Source organism: Carassius carassius, chromosome 17 (genome assembly GCF_963082965.1).
Source record: "Carassius carassius chromosome 17, fCarCar2.1, whole genome shotgun sequence".
NCBI lineage: Eukaryota > Metazoa > Chordata > Actinopteri > Cypriniformes > Cyprinidae > Carassius > Carassius carassius.
In genome coordinates this window covers 16,319,575-16,338,273 of record NC_081771.1, presented here as the reverse complement: position 1 = coordinate 16,338,273, position 18,699 = coordinate 16,319,575, and the positions used below count along the sequence as shown (strand labels likewise).

Here is an 18,699-nt window from a genome sequence, read left to right as displayed (position 1 = left end):
TATTGTACAAAAACGATAATTTTATTATACAGAACAGTCAGACATGGTGGACCTCATTTTGATTTATTTAAATTTGAGATATCAATAGTGTTCTGTGGTTTAGTTTAACAGACTGCAAACGAAGGTTAAAAAGTTAAACATTGGAAACATGATCCTCTGAATAGTCTTTCACGTTGTGGACATGAGGAGACCTTATTAGACTCTCAAATTTAATTTTTAGAACTTGCATAGTGTGACAAACTGACAGGATTAGTTTCAAAAATGTTATGCATCACCCTCCCTTAATCTTAGTTTTAGATTTCCTTACATTCACTTGACTTGTGTATACATATAGTTTTGATGGCTACTGGATTTACAAGCCATTTTTTCCTAAATGCTTGAACCTTAATATATGTATTACTCGATAACTATTCCCAGTAGAAGCTGGTAGGCATCCAAAAATTTCAAGTTCTTATTACATTATCTGGTAAACTTGGCCACTGCTTAGAGAAGACCCATTTAACTTTTAACCGTCTCACAGACTAGTTCCCTTTAATCTTTAAAGCTGCGATCACAAAACAATTTTATGGAACCAGAAACTGACAAAAGATTTTAATTTCAGGGAGTTTTAGTGAATCAGCACAGAGAACAGCAGAGTTGTGTCACACTGGTGTAACCACATGTGCAAACAGCACCCTGTAGGGTAAGCATACTTTCCAAATATGAAAATGAAATCAATGCCTGTGATGTGGCTCCTGGTGAATTGGTTTACTGTAAAAACACTGCTCTGATAAATACATCACACTCTTCTCAGTTACATATGTATGCAGCAATATATGATGTTTACATCTTTAAATGGCTAAAGAATTAGTGACTTCAAACACTGTAGCAGATAAAGAGCAATGAAGTTCCTTGACTGAGGTTCCAAAACTGTATTCTCATCCAGGAGGAGCTGTATGACTCATATAAAAAGCTATAGCTCAGTAAGGCTCGACAGAGATAAAGGAGAGATAATAAATCGAACTTGCTTAATTAGGTCAGTTTCTCAAAACAGAAATCATAATCACAAAGCAAAATGAACAAAATAACCATTTCTCATATTGACATCTCCAAGCCCAAAGTTTTAGAACTCCTGTCAATCATGATGGCAACGTCCCAAAAGAGTCATGACAGAACTCTACGTCAGAGTTGCCCAGAGAGGAGTTGGGGGGGGGATGATGACGAAAAACAGTATGGGAATGCTCTACTCCCTCCTTCCCCTTCAGTGGGTTTTGGTTGGAGCTGTGGTGGTCTCCTGGATGACCAGAGTGCCGCATCTCTGAAGTCTCTTTCATTAAGAGCTCTCCATAGCATCCAAAACTTTCATAATTTGCTGTTTGATGACTTTAGTGGCGTCACCAGCATTTGGGATTAAATACCTTCAGAAAAGAAAACAAGAAATATCAGAATAAAGTTAACTAACACAATACTATAACAAGTAAGTAAAAAGTAAGGATGTCTAAAGCATTAGAATTTTAAAACTGAACAATCAAGGAGTTTCATTTAGAGTTTTTTTAATCGAAAGTCCAAATATCTGTTTTGTACGGTTAAGCTATTTGCAATTTAGAGTTAAACTTTTTAATTATTTTTGTACATTGACAAAATTACAAGCACATGATACAATGTTTAACACTTTACATTAGAGTTCCATTAGTTTTCAACATTAGTCAAAACAAACAAATGAAAATACTTCTACAGCATTTATTAATTTAACCATTTCTAGACAACAACAAAAACAATCAAAAAAAATATGAATACAAAAAAAGTAAAGCTGTATTTACAATTGCGGAGTTAAAATTATTTAATGAACCTGAGCTAGCATGAACTAACAATTAACAGTTCTATTTTTATTAACTAATACTAACAAATGAAAATTAATACTATATAATACTATACTATATTATATTATAATACTATATTAATACTATATACTTAATACTATAACTAATGTATTACTCATAGTTAATGTTAATGCATTGACTAATGCTAACTAATGCGAACCTTGTAAAAACAAATTAAAATGACAACCGAAACGTATAAATCAAGAGCTAATTTATTTTGATACTAAAATAACACTGGTTATTTTATACAGAGACTAGTTCAAATAAAAAAAATACAATGGTGTCCTGATGTGAGTTACAATACCTCTCCACAGCCACTATCTCCACTCCTGCAGCATTGTTGTTGCCAAACTTAAAAGTGATAAGTTCTGGATGGTTCTTCTTGGAGGTGATCTTCACAACAGAGTTTAAGGCCTGCCTGGATTGGATGTAAGCGAAACCTTTTCGGGCAGCGATCTCTCTCAAACAGTACATGTGTGTTGCAGTGATCAGCAGATGGCTGTGGAAGATAAACCAATAGAATTACCCACCACCACTATTTAAGCTTATATTTTGACAATTTTGACTTCAGTGGAATTCTTGGAGGGTTAATTCCATGATGTATGTTCAGACAGGTACACTGCACAATCTAACTTTGCAGCAGCATGGATCAACCTGCAACGTCTGGCCCCCTGACTGAACCTGGTATCTATCCTGTTTTTTCCTCCATTCTGTCACTGCTGGAGTTTTGGTTCCTTGCCGTTATCACCACTGGCTTGCTTAATTGGGGATGCTTAACTTGCAGCGATATCATCGACTTGATTACACAGATACTATTTAAACTGTAGCTTCACCTTGGGAACATGTGTCCAGTCTCCTTAACTTCATTACATGGAATATGGTGCTTCACATCTGGTTTGTTGATCCAAGTCTGAATATTGACAATCTCTTTCCTGTCATCATCTGATATTGATGAGCTGTCAACCTCATCTGAAAAGAGGGAAGGAAATAAGAAAAGCATTACATAAAAACACAGAGACAAAGATGAGATGGAGTGTACCAATGCTGAATATTTAAATATCTGGTTATATGATTATAGTACATGGGATCCTTTTTTTTTCTTTTTTTAAGGTGAAAATGGTAACCTTTTTCTTTTAATTTCTCCTTTTGTTAAAAAAAAAAAAAAAAAAGAAACCCTTTCGAACAACAATTGTGTCCAAAAGTTTACACCAAAACTTAACGACCAAATTTGTATTTTTTTGGTTAACCATCACAATAACAAAATTCTTAAATAAATGTAAACAGAAGTGGACAAATAAAACAGAAGTGTTTGGGTATATTATCTTAATTGTATCAGACAAGGATACTCAAACTTGCTTCTGCACCTAAACCCTGAAGACCTTGATTAACTTGTTCAGATCAGTGTTATTTTAGAATTTATTATATAGTATTCGTTCAGATTTTTAGATTTTATTTATTTTTTTAATCTGATTCTGTCTTTTATTTTTCTGCTTAGCTTCACCATAGTTTACTACTTCAATTCAACTTATTTCTGTTATTTGCCACAGCAACATTTCTATTTATTCACTTAAGTTTCGGAAGTTTAAGTTTTTCATCTAATATTTATATTACAGCTTCATTTCAATTACCAAAAAAACAAAAAACAAAAGTAACCATTATAGATAACGATAACATTACTGGTGCAAGTGTGCATAAGCTAACTTTGCAGGAAATTGCAAGTTGAGTTCTCCACGCTGGTTAAATTGCCGCTATTTAAATCTGTGTATTTACCTGTATCATACTCTTCCTCATCACCAATGCTGAAGACAGGCTTCACACCCCTGTATGGCTTCCCCACTCGATCACTGCTGCTTATGTGCCTGAAGGATATAAGAGAAAAAGTAACATATGCACTTACAAGACCCACTAGAAGAATAAAGGTTTTTTTTCATTTTTTCCTTGTCTTAATACAGGCATTCTAAGAGCATAGCAGTGAGATGAGGTATCCTCTAGGATTAGAAAAGTGAGTTCTGTTAGTTGGAAAAAAGGCATGTTAACAAGTTTGCATTTTACCAGACATGAGTATCAAAGTGTGGAAGGCCAGGCACTTCACAAAAGTGAATGTTCTAGGTCCATTTTACTTTAACATTTAATCACAACTGCCCCAGTCTTCCACAGCTGTGATCAAATCTGTATGAAAACAATTAAGGACTGTGGTCTCTCTCCACACAAGTTAAAAATATAAGAGGACCCAGACAGCAGAGATCAGATTTCAGACTGCGGAGACAGAAACTGCTGGCGTAAAACAAAGAAAGGCACAAAGCGGCCTCTAAATGTTTAGAGGTCAAAACAGCCGACACTATCAGAAAGTGACAAGACCTGTGGTTAACAGCTTCTACCATTCTGAGTGGTGTTTGTGAATTCTACTACACATGCGAATGTGAATGTCTGGTAGTGGATGACAAAGTAGAAAGTTCTAGAATGTTACTCTTCTCTGACGGTATTCTCAGGAGAATTTTTGCAGGAAACAGTTAATTCAAAAGAATGAAAAGGATATCTGTACTATAGATGCAGGTGATGCAGATGCATATGGTGTTAGAGCATACATGAGTGTGCCATATAATAAGGATTTTAAAAACCCCTGCAATGAGCTAAAGCTGACAGCGCCACCTTGAGAGGGCATGTTACAGAAACTGGATGCACGCTGGAGTGGCACAGACAAACATTAATGAAGTCTTACCGATCCAGTATTCCCTTGTCTGGCCAGGGTAGATTGAAAGACATTCTAGTGTGAAATAACAGGGCATAGGTCGGGAGGATGAATAAAACAGAAAGTCTTCAGAGAATCAATAATTTTCTATAAATTCCTCTACATCATATATATTTAAAAAAAAAAAAAATAATAAAAGTGTGGGGGGAGAAGACAGTCTAGAGGCTACGTTTTTGCAACTGCTCCCTGATTATTAATTAAACAGACCCTCAAATGTTCTTTTTTTAATTAATTGAAGACATATCTGGAAAAAAAAAAGTGAAAGAATGTCTGTCCGGTGCAAAGAAAATTAAAGATGCTCACCTTTCCACTGGCGTGGAAGTGTTTTCAATGAAGCTGATCACCTTCTCTTTTACATTAACTGACTTTGACTTGAGTGCAAAGGTCATTTTGTTGACAAGCGATTTAACTCCTTTTCCATCTGTGCCGTTCAGTTCCCCCTGTACCAATATAAGAGATGGGCTGAATTAACCTTGGAAGTTAATTAATCCAAACGAAAGAGGTCTCTGCTTATCTCAATGTAAGTTAAAGCATTTAATGGCTTGCTTTACTAATAATGTCCACAAGATGGCACTACACGCCACACAGAAAACGTAAGAAATATAGAAATATGTATCCAATTTATTTTTCAAAGGCAAGATATTCCCTGTAAATGAGCAAGACTTCATTATCCACTACATGTAAAGAACTAGAAGAATCAAGTACAACAAACCAATAAGCTACAATATAATACAATGTTCAATATTAGAAATACTGGTAAGCAAACACAACGGACCCCTTGCACATTCAAGATAAAAACGGCACTGTTCTCACATTAAAAATAAGGTGGATAAAGTTTCAGAGAGGTGCCAAAAATACACTTAAAACAGTGTTTTATGAAGGTAAATTTGAGACTTTCATAACTTTTTAAGAACTTTTTAGGTAAACAAAAATTTAAGGAATCAATCGAAGAGAACAAAATACATCAATATGTTCTATGAATGTATTTGTCTGTGTGTATATGTATATGTATATGTATATGTATATATATGTATATGTATATGTATATGTATATATATATATATATATATATATATATATATATATATATATATATATATATATATATAATACTATTTCCAACCTATTTCCTTTACTTTTTATTTCATTTTACAGAAAAGTAAAGTTTTAATATATTCACTTGATAGACATTTGTTTTAAGCACATACTGAATAAATGTTTTTTTACTTTCCGCTCCAATTAAAAAAATTTAAAACCTTTAAAGAGATTTAAATGGTGGAAGGACAAACTAAGATTTTAAGGCTTTAAGACCCACAGAACCTCTGTTAAAAATGGATTGAGAAAATTGATGAGAACATGGGCCACAAAAGCATGGTTTGAAGGCTACATGCTGAGTAGTACTCTTTTAGTACATCATGTAAAGTGCATCACACACACACACACACACACACTAAGAACTCACGTCCGCTGAGCTGAGGCTGCTGTGGGATCCTGAGGTGCTCACAATCCAGTGAACATAAACATTATCTGGCCCTTCAACATTAATATCTGCCAGATGCTGCTGCAATGCTAAGCATTAAAGAAAAATTAAATGGTTTCAGTTTCATCAGCAGAATTTAACTGCTGCTGTCACCATGTAAACCTGCTGATCACATTGTTTTTTTTGTATCTGAATAGATTACATTTATTTCATTATTAATATTTGATTGATTGCATTTTGTCTCAAATATTTTAAGTAATGCATAGATGATAAAGTGTTATTAATGTTGCAACTGAAAATAGAACTTACCCATAAATCCACCTTTTGCTATGCTCACAAACTCTTTATTTTTCTAGACCAAAAAAACAATTAGATTTACCACGTACGTTCTTAACAGCTGTGAAATGCTTTCAATAATAATTCGCACAATACAATATGTAGCAGCAGATGCAGTTCTGACCTGTAGAAAGTGGGCAAGCACCATGTTCATGTACATGTCCTCTTCTTCACGTCCACTGCCCATGAAGCACAGATGCTCTCCACTTGCCACAGAGCCTGATTCCAGAGACTGCTTTTGTGCCTCCAGAAGAGACTTTACTGACAGGGCAAACTCAGAGGGATTATGAAGCATCTGTGAATCAAGACCATATCATTGCAATTTTATGGGTCAAGGACAGAGGTGCACAGAGCTGTGTACGATTACTCTATGAGGCAGCTAAACATATTAAAAATAGTATTTTTGAGGGAAAAAAAAGTGGATCCAAAGGAAATCAATCTCTACTAGAACGATTATGAACAAATGCTTGGAAAAATTCTTACCAGGTCAGAGTCCAGGTGAAAGGCAGTGGAGAGGTGACCAGCATTGTACTGCTCAGCAGGACGGCAGTCGACCACAAAAAACCTCACGCCCTCCTAAACAGCATGCAAATCACAAGAACATGCATCACTGGAAATAGGGCATCACATGGTGAAGCTCTTCATCATGCGATTCTTGTGCATGGGTGTCATAAAACAACATACTTAAAATATTTCTTTTTCAAGGTTGGATACAATGTAAATTGAAAGGTTAAACTTATTTATTTTTAATTTGCAATTTACATACTTTGAGCACATAAAACATAATGTCCAGAACCTAAAAAGTGTGTGCTCGACTTAAAATATTGTAAATTGCTAAAAATCAATCTAGTCTCCATTTGACTTTTTTGGACTTTTAAAACCATTTTACTGGATTACTTTTACAATGTTTTTTGACGAATAGCGAGATAACATTAAAAATATCTCCACTTCTACTGAACATGAACAAAGCCTTATTGGTTTACAAAGATTATGAGGGTGAGTAAATTAAAAACAATTCTAGGTGAACTACCCCTTTAATTGTAGCCCTGATCATCAACATTAATAAATATGAAAGATGATGTGGAGATGTTTAGGACAGTTAGCTTGGAGACTGGGGACTCACAGGTAGTAGCTGGTTGGCTTGCAGGATCTCAGGGACTGATACAGGCAAACAGAGAGCCTGACTCAGGTCCATGTCATCTTCCTTCAGAGCCACCAGACTACTGCCAAACAGATTATGGTTCTCCTGCACACACATAAACCAGATTATTGAGCATGTGAAACCTGCTAAACTGTTATTGTGATGTGCGTCATATTGAAAGGAAGTAAGTAATACGCAGCCCAATGAGCACAGACATAACACTTACCTTTCTAAGTGACAGAGGCGTCTTGCTGTTGTAATACTGTGCTAAAGAAAACAAGTCTTCAAGGTCCTCCACATCTAGAGATTCTGGTGAATGCTTCAGCTTACCTGGGAAAAAGGAAAAAGAATTACGCTGCACCCTTTGATCATACAGGACAATGCATAGATTTTTGTAATGTATTTTTTCTTTTAATAAATAACGCATGAAAGAATTTACTGATAATTTCCTCTTTGCTTTCTCCTTCATGGATAAAGATGCCATCTCTGGACATTAGAAAACAAAGAAAAATGAGTTTTTGTTTGATCTATTAAACAGAAAGTAAAACTGCCTTGGTGCAGTTCATTTCAGTTCAGTTGAGTTCACTGAACAGTCTGAACGGTCACGTACTTGGCATTGACAAGGATGATGAGCATGAGGAAGAAGATGAGAAAAGGGTCAGTCTGTTGGAGATAAACATCCCATAAGGCCTGTGACACTTCAGGGAGACAGCTGCTAGAAAAGAGGCTGCCCAGCTGCAGGAGACAGTTAAAAAAAAAAGGAAAAAAAGATTATTTCACATAGAGCTGCAAATAATTTAGGCTACGTTTACACTACTGCATTTTAATTTTAAAACGCATAACTTTTTTTAGTTACACCTGTCGTTAACACTACTCTGGTGTGTTTGATCGTAGAAAACAGACCAGTGAAAACTCTGCAGATCTCGGGGTTGCTTTTCAGTGTAAACGGAGCAAGACGGAGACTTTTGAAAACGATGGTGTGGCTGCCCACATTCTCTCTGTGTATCTTTGACAACCATGTCAACAATAAAATCATGCTCATAGGGATATGTATACCCATAGATATGTATAGGTAGATTCCCCATTCTGAAAACACACTAGTGTAAATGGCCTTATTTGATTCATTTTAGGAAAATGAGCATAACACTTTTTCAGAATTGATCCATAGTGTATAAGTTAAGTATAATTTATATACTAAGCCAGGGGTTTCCAAACCTGCTCCTGGATGGCCACTGTCCTGCAGAATAAAACACACCAAAACCAGCTATTCAAGGTCAAGGTACTAGAAACTTCTAGGAGGATGTGTTGTGGCACGCTGGAGCAGTATTGGACACCCCTGTACTAAGCCAAATACTTGATGAAATATTCAAACAAGCCAGAGATGGACTGACCCAGCTGAGGGCGTAGGAATCAGGAGTAATCTTTTTTGTGTCCAGGAATGAGCAGAATTCAGGCTCATGGTACTGCAGCAGGAGTCTGAAGAGGTGAAATGGTCTTCCCTTCACAACGCAGTCTCTGCAAAAGGTAAATAATATGGCCCTAAATCAAGAAAACTGATATATAAAGTCTGCATGTTCCCCCTCTGCCAACCTAACATTGTCTCAATAGACCTTTTTGGCCACAGAAAACTTCTGAGGAGGTGGCATTCAGCAGCATTTAACCAAACTGAAACTTTTCTTTCAGTTTAAATCATTTCAAGGATTCAGATTTGCTACATTATCTGCAACCTTTTATTATTATTATTTTTTTTTTTACTTTTGATTAAATTACCTCAATTGTTTTATTGGTTCTGATAGTGTTGGGCGATATGGTCATTTTTCAAATCGTCATATCGTCAGCCCGTGAGATCGACGATACACAATATTATCGAGCATGGGTGGAGCAAGAGAGAGACTCTTTGTTCTTGTCATAGCATAACTATTTGGTGTTTTAAAAAAAAATTTCTTTCAAACATACTGACTGATTTAACTAACGTTAAATATAAAAATACTGTATTTAAAACAGCTAGTTCATACATAGTCGGACGCAACTGTCATATCGCACGTCCGCATCTGCGCAGGGAAGTTATCAGTCTAAATGTTCTGCAAAATCAGTCAACGGTGAAAATCAATAGCAGATTTAATTTAAAGTCCAACAGTTAAACACTAATATTGGGCATAAACGAACATTTAAATATAAAGTATTTAAGTAAGTTGATATATTTGTAGTAAAGTTGAATTGAACTGATGCATCAGTCATAAAGCGCTCCGGACTGCGCGCCTCATGACGAGTCTGACGCACCGTCACAGAAACAAGAATGAGATGCATTCTAACATAACTGTTGCATTAAACTCAGTTAGTGAGGGCTCGTTTAATATATTGCACATACAGTATATAGACCGTTCAGATTACTTGTTAAAGTGCAATGAAATACCTTATATCTGCAGACGATGTACGTCTGTTTGTGGATGGAGACTTTGTAACGGCCAAAACTATGTATTTTGCATGCATCACATTATAGTGCGGTGTGCATGAAAATAATAACAAGGCGGCAGATTGAACGTATTATCCATAGTGGTTCTCACGTAATCCTTCTACGTCATCACCACATAGTGTGTTTTATAAGTTAAGTGATCAGTCTTTAAGAAAAGGACTACTTGAGAACCATGCACTACGGATGATAAATTCGGTCTGCCGCCTTGTTAATTATTTTGTATTTACTTTATTTGTGACACCAAGAAAGAGTTAATCTCTCATGTATGAGAGGAGCGCGTTGCCGTATACCAGCCATTAAATGTGTGGGACACCAACTCGTCGTTTTCTATCTCTTTCATTTCATGGATTTAACGAATTATCCGAGTCAAAGCATTACAACTTCAACGACTACATGCTCTAATCTTCCTGCGCGTGCGAGGTGTGTGTGTGAAATGCGGGCAGTGAAATTAAGTGAAATAGCTGGGCATTTTAAAAGCCGAATTATAATAAGCAGCCTAATAAAAATAAAAATAATAGTTGTTATTATTATTATAATCTAATACATTAATAGGAAAATGAGCCTAATATCGTCTTGATTATCGACAGAGAATTCTGCTTATGTCGATATCTCTGACGATCGTCGATACACGATACTATCGTCTATTGGCACAACCCTAGGTTCTGTGGATTTTGTGGATTTTATAATTGAATTTATTTTTTTTAAAGTAGAGAAAAACACAGACATACATATGAAAACCCCTACCGTGGGATGTATTTATTCATGATGGCGTAGAAGCAGTTGTAGAGGTCTTTGCGGGACAGCTGTAAGCCCAGGAGTGGTTTGAGGATGTGTGGCCAACTTAAATCTGGAGTAAAGGTGACATTTCTGGACTTGCAGTAAAAGGTGATCACCGACTCCACATCTGACACCAGGTCCCTCCCTTCCTCCGCTGGTAACCCTAGCTCATCTATATGCAGCAAAAAATTGCATCATAATGTTAATTAAAAAAATCCCATTATTTCATTTATATTTTTCCCATAGTATAGATAATGGCTTTGCACACAGAACTTGCATGGAATGCGTGGGATTTATCATGACTCGGGGAGCATCCTTCCAAGATAGTGCTGTTGTTTATTGTTTATTAAGTTGCAAGACACAAATTATCATGTAATAGAACCATTTTTTCTTAAATACTGTTATGGTGCTTAATTTCAGTGTACATCCTTTTAAAAATTGTCAAAAGCAATATTTCTTTAAGTGTAGAAACTTACTTTAAAATGAAAGCTGGCAGTTTGCATTTGAGTTTTTATAGGGCTGATGACACAACACTGCATGCAATGGCTTTTGTAAAAGTAGCAGCATATTGTAAGAACTGCCTGTTCTTGCCACGCCAGCTATTTTTTCAGAAAGAACAAAGTGGAAAAACTAACTAATTAAATGATTAACTAAATCTATACAGAAAATCCAAAATGTAAGTAAGTTGTAATGAAATTTTAATAGCAGCAGATCTTTCATTCTCTATTGTGACATATTTGAGTGTAACAGATCATAAAAAAGCAGGGGTGGAAGGGTGACTGAATTTTGGATTTTGAGGTGTGGGCATTGCACACAAAAATTAATGAGAGTTTGTAGTCGATTGTGAAGGGGCGATCTAAGTAGATTACATGACTGGAGAAATCCAGCATGTCATCAGAGATCTGTAGCTTTTCCTGTAAAACTGATTTGTAATATTTTATAATACATTATGAGGCCAAAAAAATAAAACAAAAGAAATATACATGAATTAATAATTCACAATAATATCTGTACCATGTCTTACATAACATATAAATATCCTGTTTGTTGTTGGCGGCTGTACTGCGTTTGAGCTCCGTCACTATATTCTTTTCATTGACTATTTTTAACTCAAAAATCAATTTCATACATCATCGTTTCCGTTTATATAACGTGTGAATATATCCTCTATTGTATTCTAAAACAAAAACAATCAGAGCGCCTCGCTATCACTAATTTTATTTTGATCTCCCGGGTCCGCTATTAGCTTTTAGCCCGTTAGCATCAGCGGCGTGGTTGCAGCTAACTGCGCTAACATTGCTAATACTCTATTCACACACATTACCACTGCTGTACTCACTGTTACTTGCTTTAATGGCGGATGAATGTCTCCACTCTGTGCAGCTCGAGCTCGAGGCCGTGGGAAAGCAGATTCGCGACCTGGAGGTGAGGCAGGCCCAGCTGAGAGAGCGGAGAACCGCGCTGGAATCATCCCGGGCTGACACTCACAAGTCCGGGGTAAGTATACAGCGATCTGCTAACAGTCCCACCACGTCTACTCCGTGTGTTTCTCTGCACAGGCCCGGTGCACCCAGGACGCGATCTTCCCAGATGTCCTTCACTGCGACGCCGGGACACCACGGACCCTGGGTGCATCCACAGCGGAGGACGCGAGCCGGGTCCCGGGCGACGACTTCTCCCCCGACATCTCCATCCGGAACCGCTTCGCTCCCCTCCGCGAGACAGGACGCGACGCTGTGATCATCGGAGACTCCATCGTCCGACACGTAAGTGCTACGTTAGCCGAAGGTAAAGTGGACACTCATTGTTTGCCTGGTGCTCGTGTTCTCGATGTTTCTGCGCAGATACCCGCGATCCTGAAGGTCGACGAGAGCCCCAGAGCGGTCGTGCTTCACGCCGGGGTTAACGACACCACGCTGCGGCAGACGGAGACACTGAAGAGGGACTTCAGCAGCCTGATCGAGACGGTTCGCAGCACGACGCCCGCGGCGACGATCGTCGTGTCAGGACCACTGCCCACGTATCGACGAGGACACGAAAGGTTCAGTAGACTTTTTGCTTTAAATGAATGGCTGTTGTCATGGTGTAAAGAACAGAAACTGCTATTTGTTAATAACTGGAATCTTTTCTGGGAGCGTCCTAGGCTGTTTCGCGCTGATGGATTACACCCCAGCAGAATCGGAGCGGAGCTGCTCTCTGACAACATCTCCAGGACACTTCGCTCCATGTGACTAGTAAGACAATTCTCTAATAACTATTATGATGAGTTTTGTTCCACCCGCTTAAATGATAAAAGTACTTGTGCTGTAAAAACTATTAAGACTGTGTCTGTTCCCCGAATAGTGAGGTCAAAATATAATGTAGGATCTAGAAAAAATCTTATCGTAATTAAACCAGAAAAATGTAAAGTAAATGAACAAAAACAATTTTTAAAGTTTGGGCTCATAAATATTAGATCACTCACACCCAAAGCAGTTATTGTAAATGAAATGATCACAGAAAATAGTTTTGATGTACTCTGCTTGACTGAAACCTGGCTAAAACCAAATGATTATTTTGGTCTAAATGAGTCTACTCCACCAAACTACTGTTATAAGCATGAGCCCCGTCAGACTGGTCGTGGAGGAGGTGTTGCAACAATATATAGTGATATTCTCAATGTTACCCAGAAAACAGGATACAGGTTTAACTCTTTTGAAATACTTCTGCTAAATGTTACACTGTCAGACATGCAAAAGAAGTCTAATGTATCTCTTGCTCTGGCTACTGTGTATAGACCACCAGGGCCGTATACAGAATTCCTAAAAGAATTTGCAGATTTCCTCTCAGACCTTCTAGTTACAGTTGATAAGGCGCTAATCATGGGAGATTTTAATATTCACGTTGATAATGCAAATGATACATTAGGACTTGCGTTTACTGACCTAATAAACTCCTTTGGAGTCAAGCAAAATGTCACCGGGCCCACTCATCGTTTTAATCATACACTAGAACTAATTATATCGCATGGAATCGATCTTACTGCTATAGATATTGTACCCCAATGTGATGATATTACAGACCATTTCCTTGTATCGTGCATGCTGCGTATAACTGATATTAACTATATGTCTCAGCGTTACCGTCTGGGCAGAACTATTGTTCCGGCCACCAAAGACAGATTCGCAAATAACCTGCCTGATCTATCTCAACTGCTATTTGTACCCAAAAATACACATGAATTAGACGAAATTACTGACAACATGGGCACTATTTTCTCTAATACATTAGAAGCTGTTGCCCCCATCAAATTGAAAAAGGTTAGAGAAAAACGTACTGTGCCATGGTATAACAGTAATACTCACTCTCTCAAGAAAGTAACTCGTAGTCTTGAACGCAAATGGAGAAAAACTAACTTGGAAGTTTTTAAAATTGCATGGAAAAACAGTATGTCCAGGTATAGACAGGCTCTAAAAACTGCTAGGGCAGAGCATATCCACAAACTCATTGAAAATAACCAAAACAATCCAAGGTTTTTATTTAGCACAGTGGCTAAATTAACAAATTACCAGACGCCACCTGATTCAAATATTCCACCAACGTTAAAAAGTAATGACTTTATGAATTTCTTCACTGATAAAATAGATAACATTAGAAATACAATAGCGAATGTAGATTCTACAGCGTCTAACACTTCAGTTTCATCCATCGCACCCAAAGATAAACTGCAGTGCTTTGCAAATATAGGACAGGAAGAGCTAAATAAACTTATCACTGTATCTAAACCAACAACATGTTTATTAGATCCTGTACCCACTAAATTACTAAAAGAGCTGTTACCTGTAGCCGAAGAACCGCTTCTCAATATCATTAACTCGTCGTTATCTTTAGGTCACGTCCCAAAACCATTCAAGCTGGCGGTTATCAAGCCTCTTATTAAGAAACCAAAACTAGATCCTAGTGTACTGGCAAATTATAGGCCTATTTCAAATCTTCCATTTATGTCTAAAATTTTAGAAAAAGTTGTGTCTGCTCAATTGAGCACCTTCCTGCATAAAAATGATCTGTATGAAGAATTTCAGTCAGGTTTTAGGCCCCACCATAGCACAGAAACTGCACTTGTTAAAATTACAAATGACCTGCTTCTTGCGTCAGATCAAGGCTGCATCTCATTTTCTAGTCTTACTTGATCTTAGTGCTGCGTTCGACACCATAGATCATGACATACTCATAGATCGATTACAAAACTATACAGGTATTCAAGGGCAGGCTCTAAGATGGTTTAGATCCTACCTGTCCGATCGCTACCATTTTGTTTACTTAAATGGGGTGTCATCTCATTTATCATCAGTAAAATATGGAGTGCCACAAGGATCCGTCCTAGGTCCCCTTCTATTTTCAATATACATGTTGCCCCTTGGTAATATTATTAGAAAATACGGAATTAGCTTCCACTGTTATGCTGATGATACTCAGCTATATATTTCAACGAGACCAGATGAAACTTCCCAATTATCTAAGCTAACAGAGTGTGTTAAAAATGTAAAAGATTGGATGACAAATAATTTTCTCCAATTAAATTCGGATAAGACAGAGATATTAATCATTGGACCAAAAAACACCACACGGAATCTTGTAGATTACAATCTGCAACTAGACGGATGTACTGTTACTTCCTCTACAGTCAGAAATCTGGGTGTTATATTGGACAGCAATTTGTCTTTTGAAAATCATATTTCCAATGTTACAAAAACCGCATTCTTCCATCTTAGAAACATTGCCAAGCTACGAAACATGTTATCTGTTTTTGATGCAGAAAAGCTAGTTCATGCTTTCATGACCTCTAGACTGGACTATTGTAATGGACTTCTAGGTGGTTGTCCTGCTTCGTCAATAAACAAGCTACAGGTCGTCCAAAATGCAGCAGCTAGAGTCCTTACCAGGTCAAGAAAATATGATCATATTACCCCTATTTTACAGTCTCTGCACTGGCTACCTATTAAGTTCCGTATCAGTTACAAATTATCATTACTTACCTATAAGGCCCTAAATGGTTTAGCTCCTGCGTACCTAACTAGCCTTCTACCACACTACAACCCATCACGCACCCTAAGGTCACAAATGCTGGACTTTTGGTAGTTCCTAGGATAGCAAAGTCCACTAAAGGAGGTAGAGCTTTTTCACATTTGGCTCCCAAACTCTGGAATAGCCTTCCTGATAATGTTCGGGGTTCAGACACACTCTCTCTGTTTAAATCTAGATTAAAAACGCATCTCTTTCGCCAAGCATTCGAATAATGTATTTCTTAAATTGTGAGTGTAGTTGCATCTGCATTTTTATTCTTTAGCTTGGGTTAAACTAATTTTACTTTGTTGGATCAGCAGCTATGCTAATGATGTCTCTATTTTGTTTCTATGTTTTGCCACGGGCGTAACTAGGATTTACACAAGCTCCAGTCTGGATCCAGAACACCTGAGAAGAGATGATGCTGACCCTCAGAGGACCCCAGATGATGCTAACCTTGAATCAACTAACAGAACTAACAATTATTGCTACATGTGTGACTGCATCCTATAATTACTATTAATTAATAATATTGATAGTTCATCATCTAGCTGACTACGTCTTGTATTATTATTATTATTATTTTTATTTTTCTAAAATCCTGTCAAACATGCACAAACTACTAGCTACTACTAAATATTGTAGAAACATAATTTTCTGTAAAGTTGCTTTGTAACGATTTGTATTGTAAAAAGCGCTATACAAATAAACTTGAATTGAATTGAATTGAATTGAATAACAGTTAAAATTTCATGCAGACTATTACTAAAATTCTCCAAAGTTTTAAGCCATGCTTTACAATTAAACTCATACCTACAGAAAAATAAAACGTGTTTTAAAACTGCAGAAGTACACAAACAAACAGAAAGTATTGCCAGCAGGTGAACGTGTGGAATACACAATGCCACAGGATGTTCTGAATAACCAGTGGGCTTATAATGTCTTATAAGAGTGTCTGACTCCACATTCATAGAACTGATATGCTATAAATGTGTAGTGCATTACAACACATAAATGGCACAATGAAAATGAGGTGAGGTGTGTAAAGGTTATTCACCAATGATATGCTGACTGCGGCTGTGAATGAGCGTCTGTTCTGGTAGGTCCAAAGCCCCATCCCATGAGGACAAACTATCTCCTTTACCAGACACGTTCAAAGCAATCTGTTAACACATACACGTTCAACGTCAGAGCCAGAAACTAAAATTTAGGAATAAATTAAGGGGAAAAAAGTGTGGGAAAAGGAGCAAATTGAAACCAACTGCAGTTCCTCCTGAAGTACACTGTGATATAAGCTAATGCCATCTCCATGAGGTGTACGTTTAAAGGGTCCTACACTTTAAGCCTACTACAGTTTCCTTAATGGCCATCTAATCGATACAGAGGCTCTCTAAAACCCCTTCGGGACCCGTTGACTCTAAAGTAACCCTTTAAAACAAAGCTCTGCATGGATCTTTTATGTATTCTGTCATAAGCATGAATGCTTTTTCTGTCTCTCTCATCAACACACAGCATGTACAATCTTTTCAAAGCTTTTTCATCCAGAAAGTCAATATTTCCACATGATGCTACACAGGCTAATTAGACAAGCCATTTTATCTCCAAACACACACACACACACACATAGTATACCTACCATCCATAAATTGGCCCGCTGTTGTGGGGGTAGGTTTCGAACCTGGATAACACCATCCTGGTTACTGTCCAGATCACATTCTGTTGAGTCAAGTGTGTCAGCCAGATCACGAGTCCTTCAGAAAACACACACACAATAAATGCACACGACACTGTGATCAAATCACTAGAACTACATTAAGAAGAAGTCAAGGACAGATTCTAACCTCATGTAAGTTCAAATGCAAATGTTTGCTTTACCTAATTAGGACTACGAAATGTGTTTTTTGTTTTGTTTTGTTTTTTACAGTAAATTTCTACATTATTCTACACTGGGGAAAAAAGTCTCATTATCACCAAGGCTGTGTGTATTTAATCAAAATAGATGGTTTAAAAAAAAAAAAAAAAAAACACGTAATATTGTGAATATTTAAAGGTCTCCTGACATGGATTATTTCCTTTTCTTTAAATGCTTTTTAATGTTTCCTTAGGTGTACTTATATTGTTAGTATGATTTTTACATTTAAAATTTAGAAATAAAAAGCATTTTTATATCCTGATATTAGTCCTCTGGCTTGAATGCTCTGTTTGAAGGGTCGTGTCTGCTGTCAGACTCCGAGTAAACGACAACTGTTGTGATTGGCTGACATCTTTGCATTCGAAATGCGTATTACATGTGGAACCTAGGGATGGGCGTTTTCCGCAAATATCACATTCGAATATTTGAGCTCACAAAAAACGAATATTCGAATATTCGTTTATTTAAATTAAGTTTAATGAGACAGACGTTATTTTTCAGCAACATTTATTGTTTCCGTCATTTTGAACAAGCTTACACACAATAAGATTGAACATTACACATCGTGTTTTGTAGATGAAAACCTTCAACAATGTGTGCAAACAAACAAAAGTACAGATTAAAAGCAAAAAAAAAAAAAAAAAAAAAAAAAAAAGTGAACAAAGAAAAAACGTAAAGCAGCCTGCAGCAATTAGGCTATTGTAGAACGTAGCCTACACTTAACTTTTAAACTGTCAGCAAATCTTTTTTGCTTTTTTTCTGTTGTTTTACATGTTCTTGTTAAGAAATACGGGCATGTAAACATGATCGGGGGAAAGTTGGCTCCTTAGTCTGTTAACAATAATAACAATGTTCTGTCGATTTGTCCTACCTCATCTGATTTTCCAACCGTAGCGCAAAATTTTAGCTATATCTATCGATATATCCTA

General features: G+C 36.9%; 1 protein-coding gene across 2 annotated transcripts in view; it reads right to left on the bottom strand.

The window, feature by feature from the left end:
- Positions 1-2: 2 nt before the first annotated feature.
- LOC132161221 (TBC1 domain family member 23-like) overlaps positions 3-18,699 on the bottom strand; it is a 34,751-nt gene continuing 16,054 nt past the window's right edge. The window contains exons 2-19 of one of the 2 annotated variants that reach the window (XM_059571119.1): positions 17,495-17,609; positions 16,916-17,021; positions 10,783-10,987; positions 8,957-9,080; positions 8,176-8,300; positions 8,005-8,051; positions 7,792-7,895; positions 7,548-7,670; positions 6,908-7,000; positions 6,549-6,719; positions 6,398-6,440; positions 6,071-6,177; positions 4,912-5,048; positions 4,579-4,623; positions 3,630-3,718; positions 2,693-2,828; positions 2,164-2,358; positions 3-1,397 (exon numbers count right to left, since the gene is read on the bottom strand). In XM_059571119.1, coding sequence (XP_059427102.1) covers positions 1,313-1,397; positions 2,164-2,358; positions 2,693-2,828; positions 3,630-3,718; positions 4,579-4,623; positions 4,912-5,048; positions 6,071-6,177; positions 6,398-6,440; positions 6,549-6,719; positions 6,908-7,000; positions 7,548-7,670; positions 7,792-7,895; positions 8,005-8,051; positions 8,176-8,300; positions 8,957-9,080; positions 10,783-10,987; positions 16,916-17,021; positions 17,495-17,609 — 2,050 coding nt within the window. In that variant the 3' untranslated portion in view covers positions 3-1,312. The remainder of the gene's footprint in view (positions 1,398-2,163; positions 2,359-2,692; positions 2,829-3,629; positions 3,719-4,578; positions 4,624-4,911; positions 5,049-6,070; positions 6,178-6,397; positions 6,441-6,548; positions 6,720-6,907; positions 7,001-7,547; positions 7,671-7,791; positions 7,896-8,004; positions 8,052-8,175; positions 8,301-8,956; positions 9,081-10,782; positions 10,988-16,915; positions 17,022-17,494; positions 17,610-18,699) is intronic. The other variant, XM_059571120.1, reaches the window with a different exon arrangement.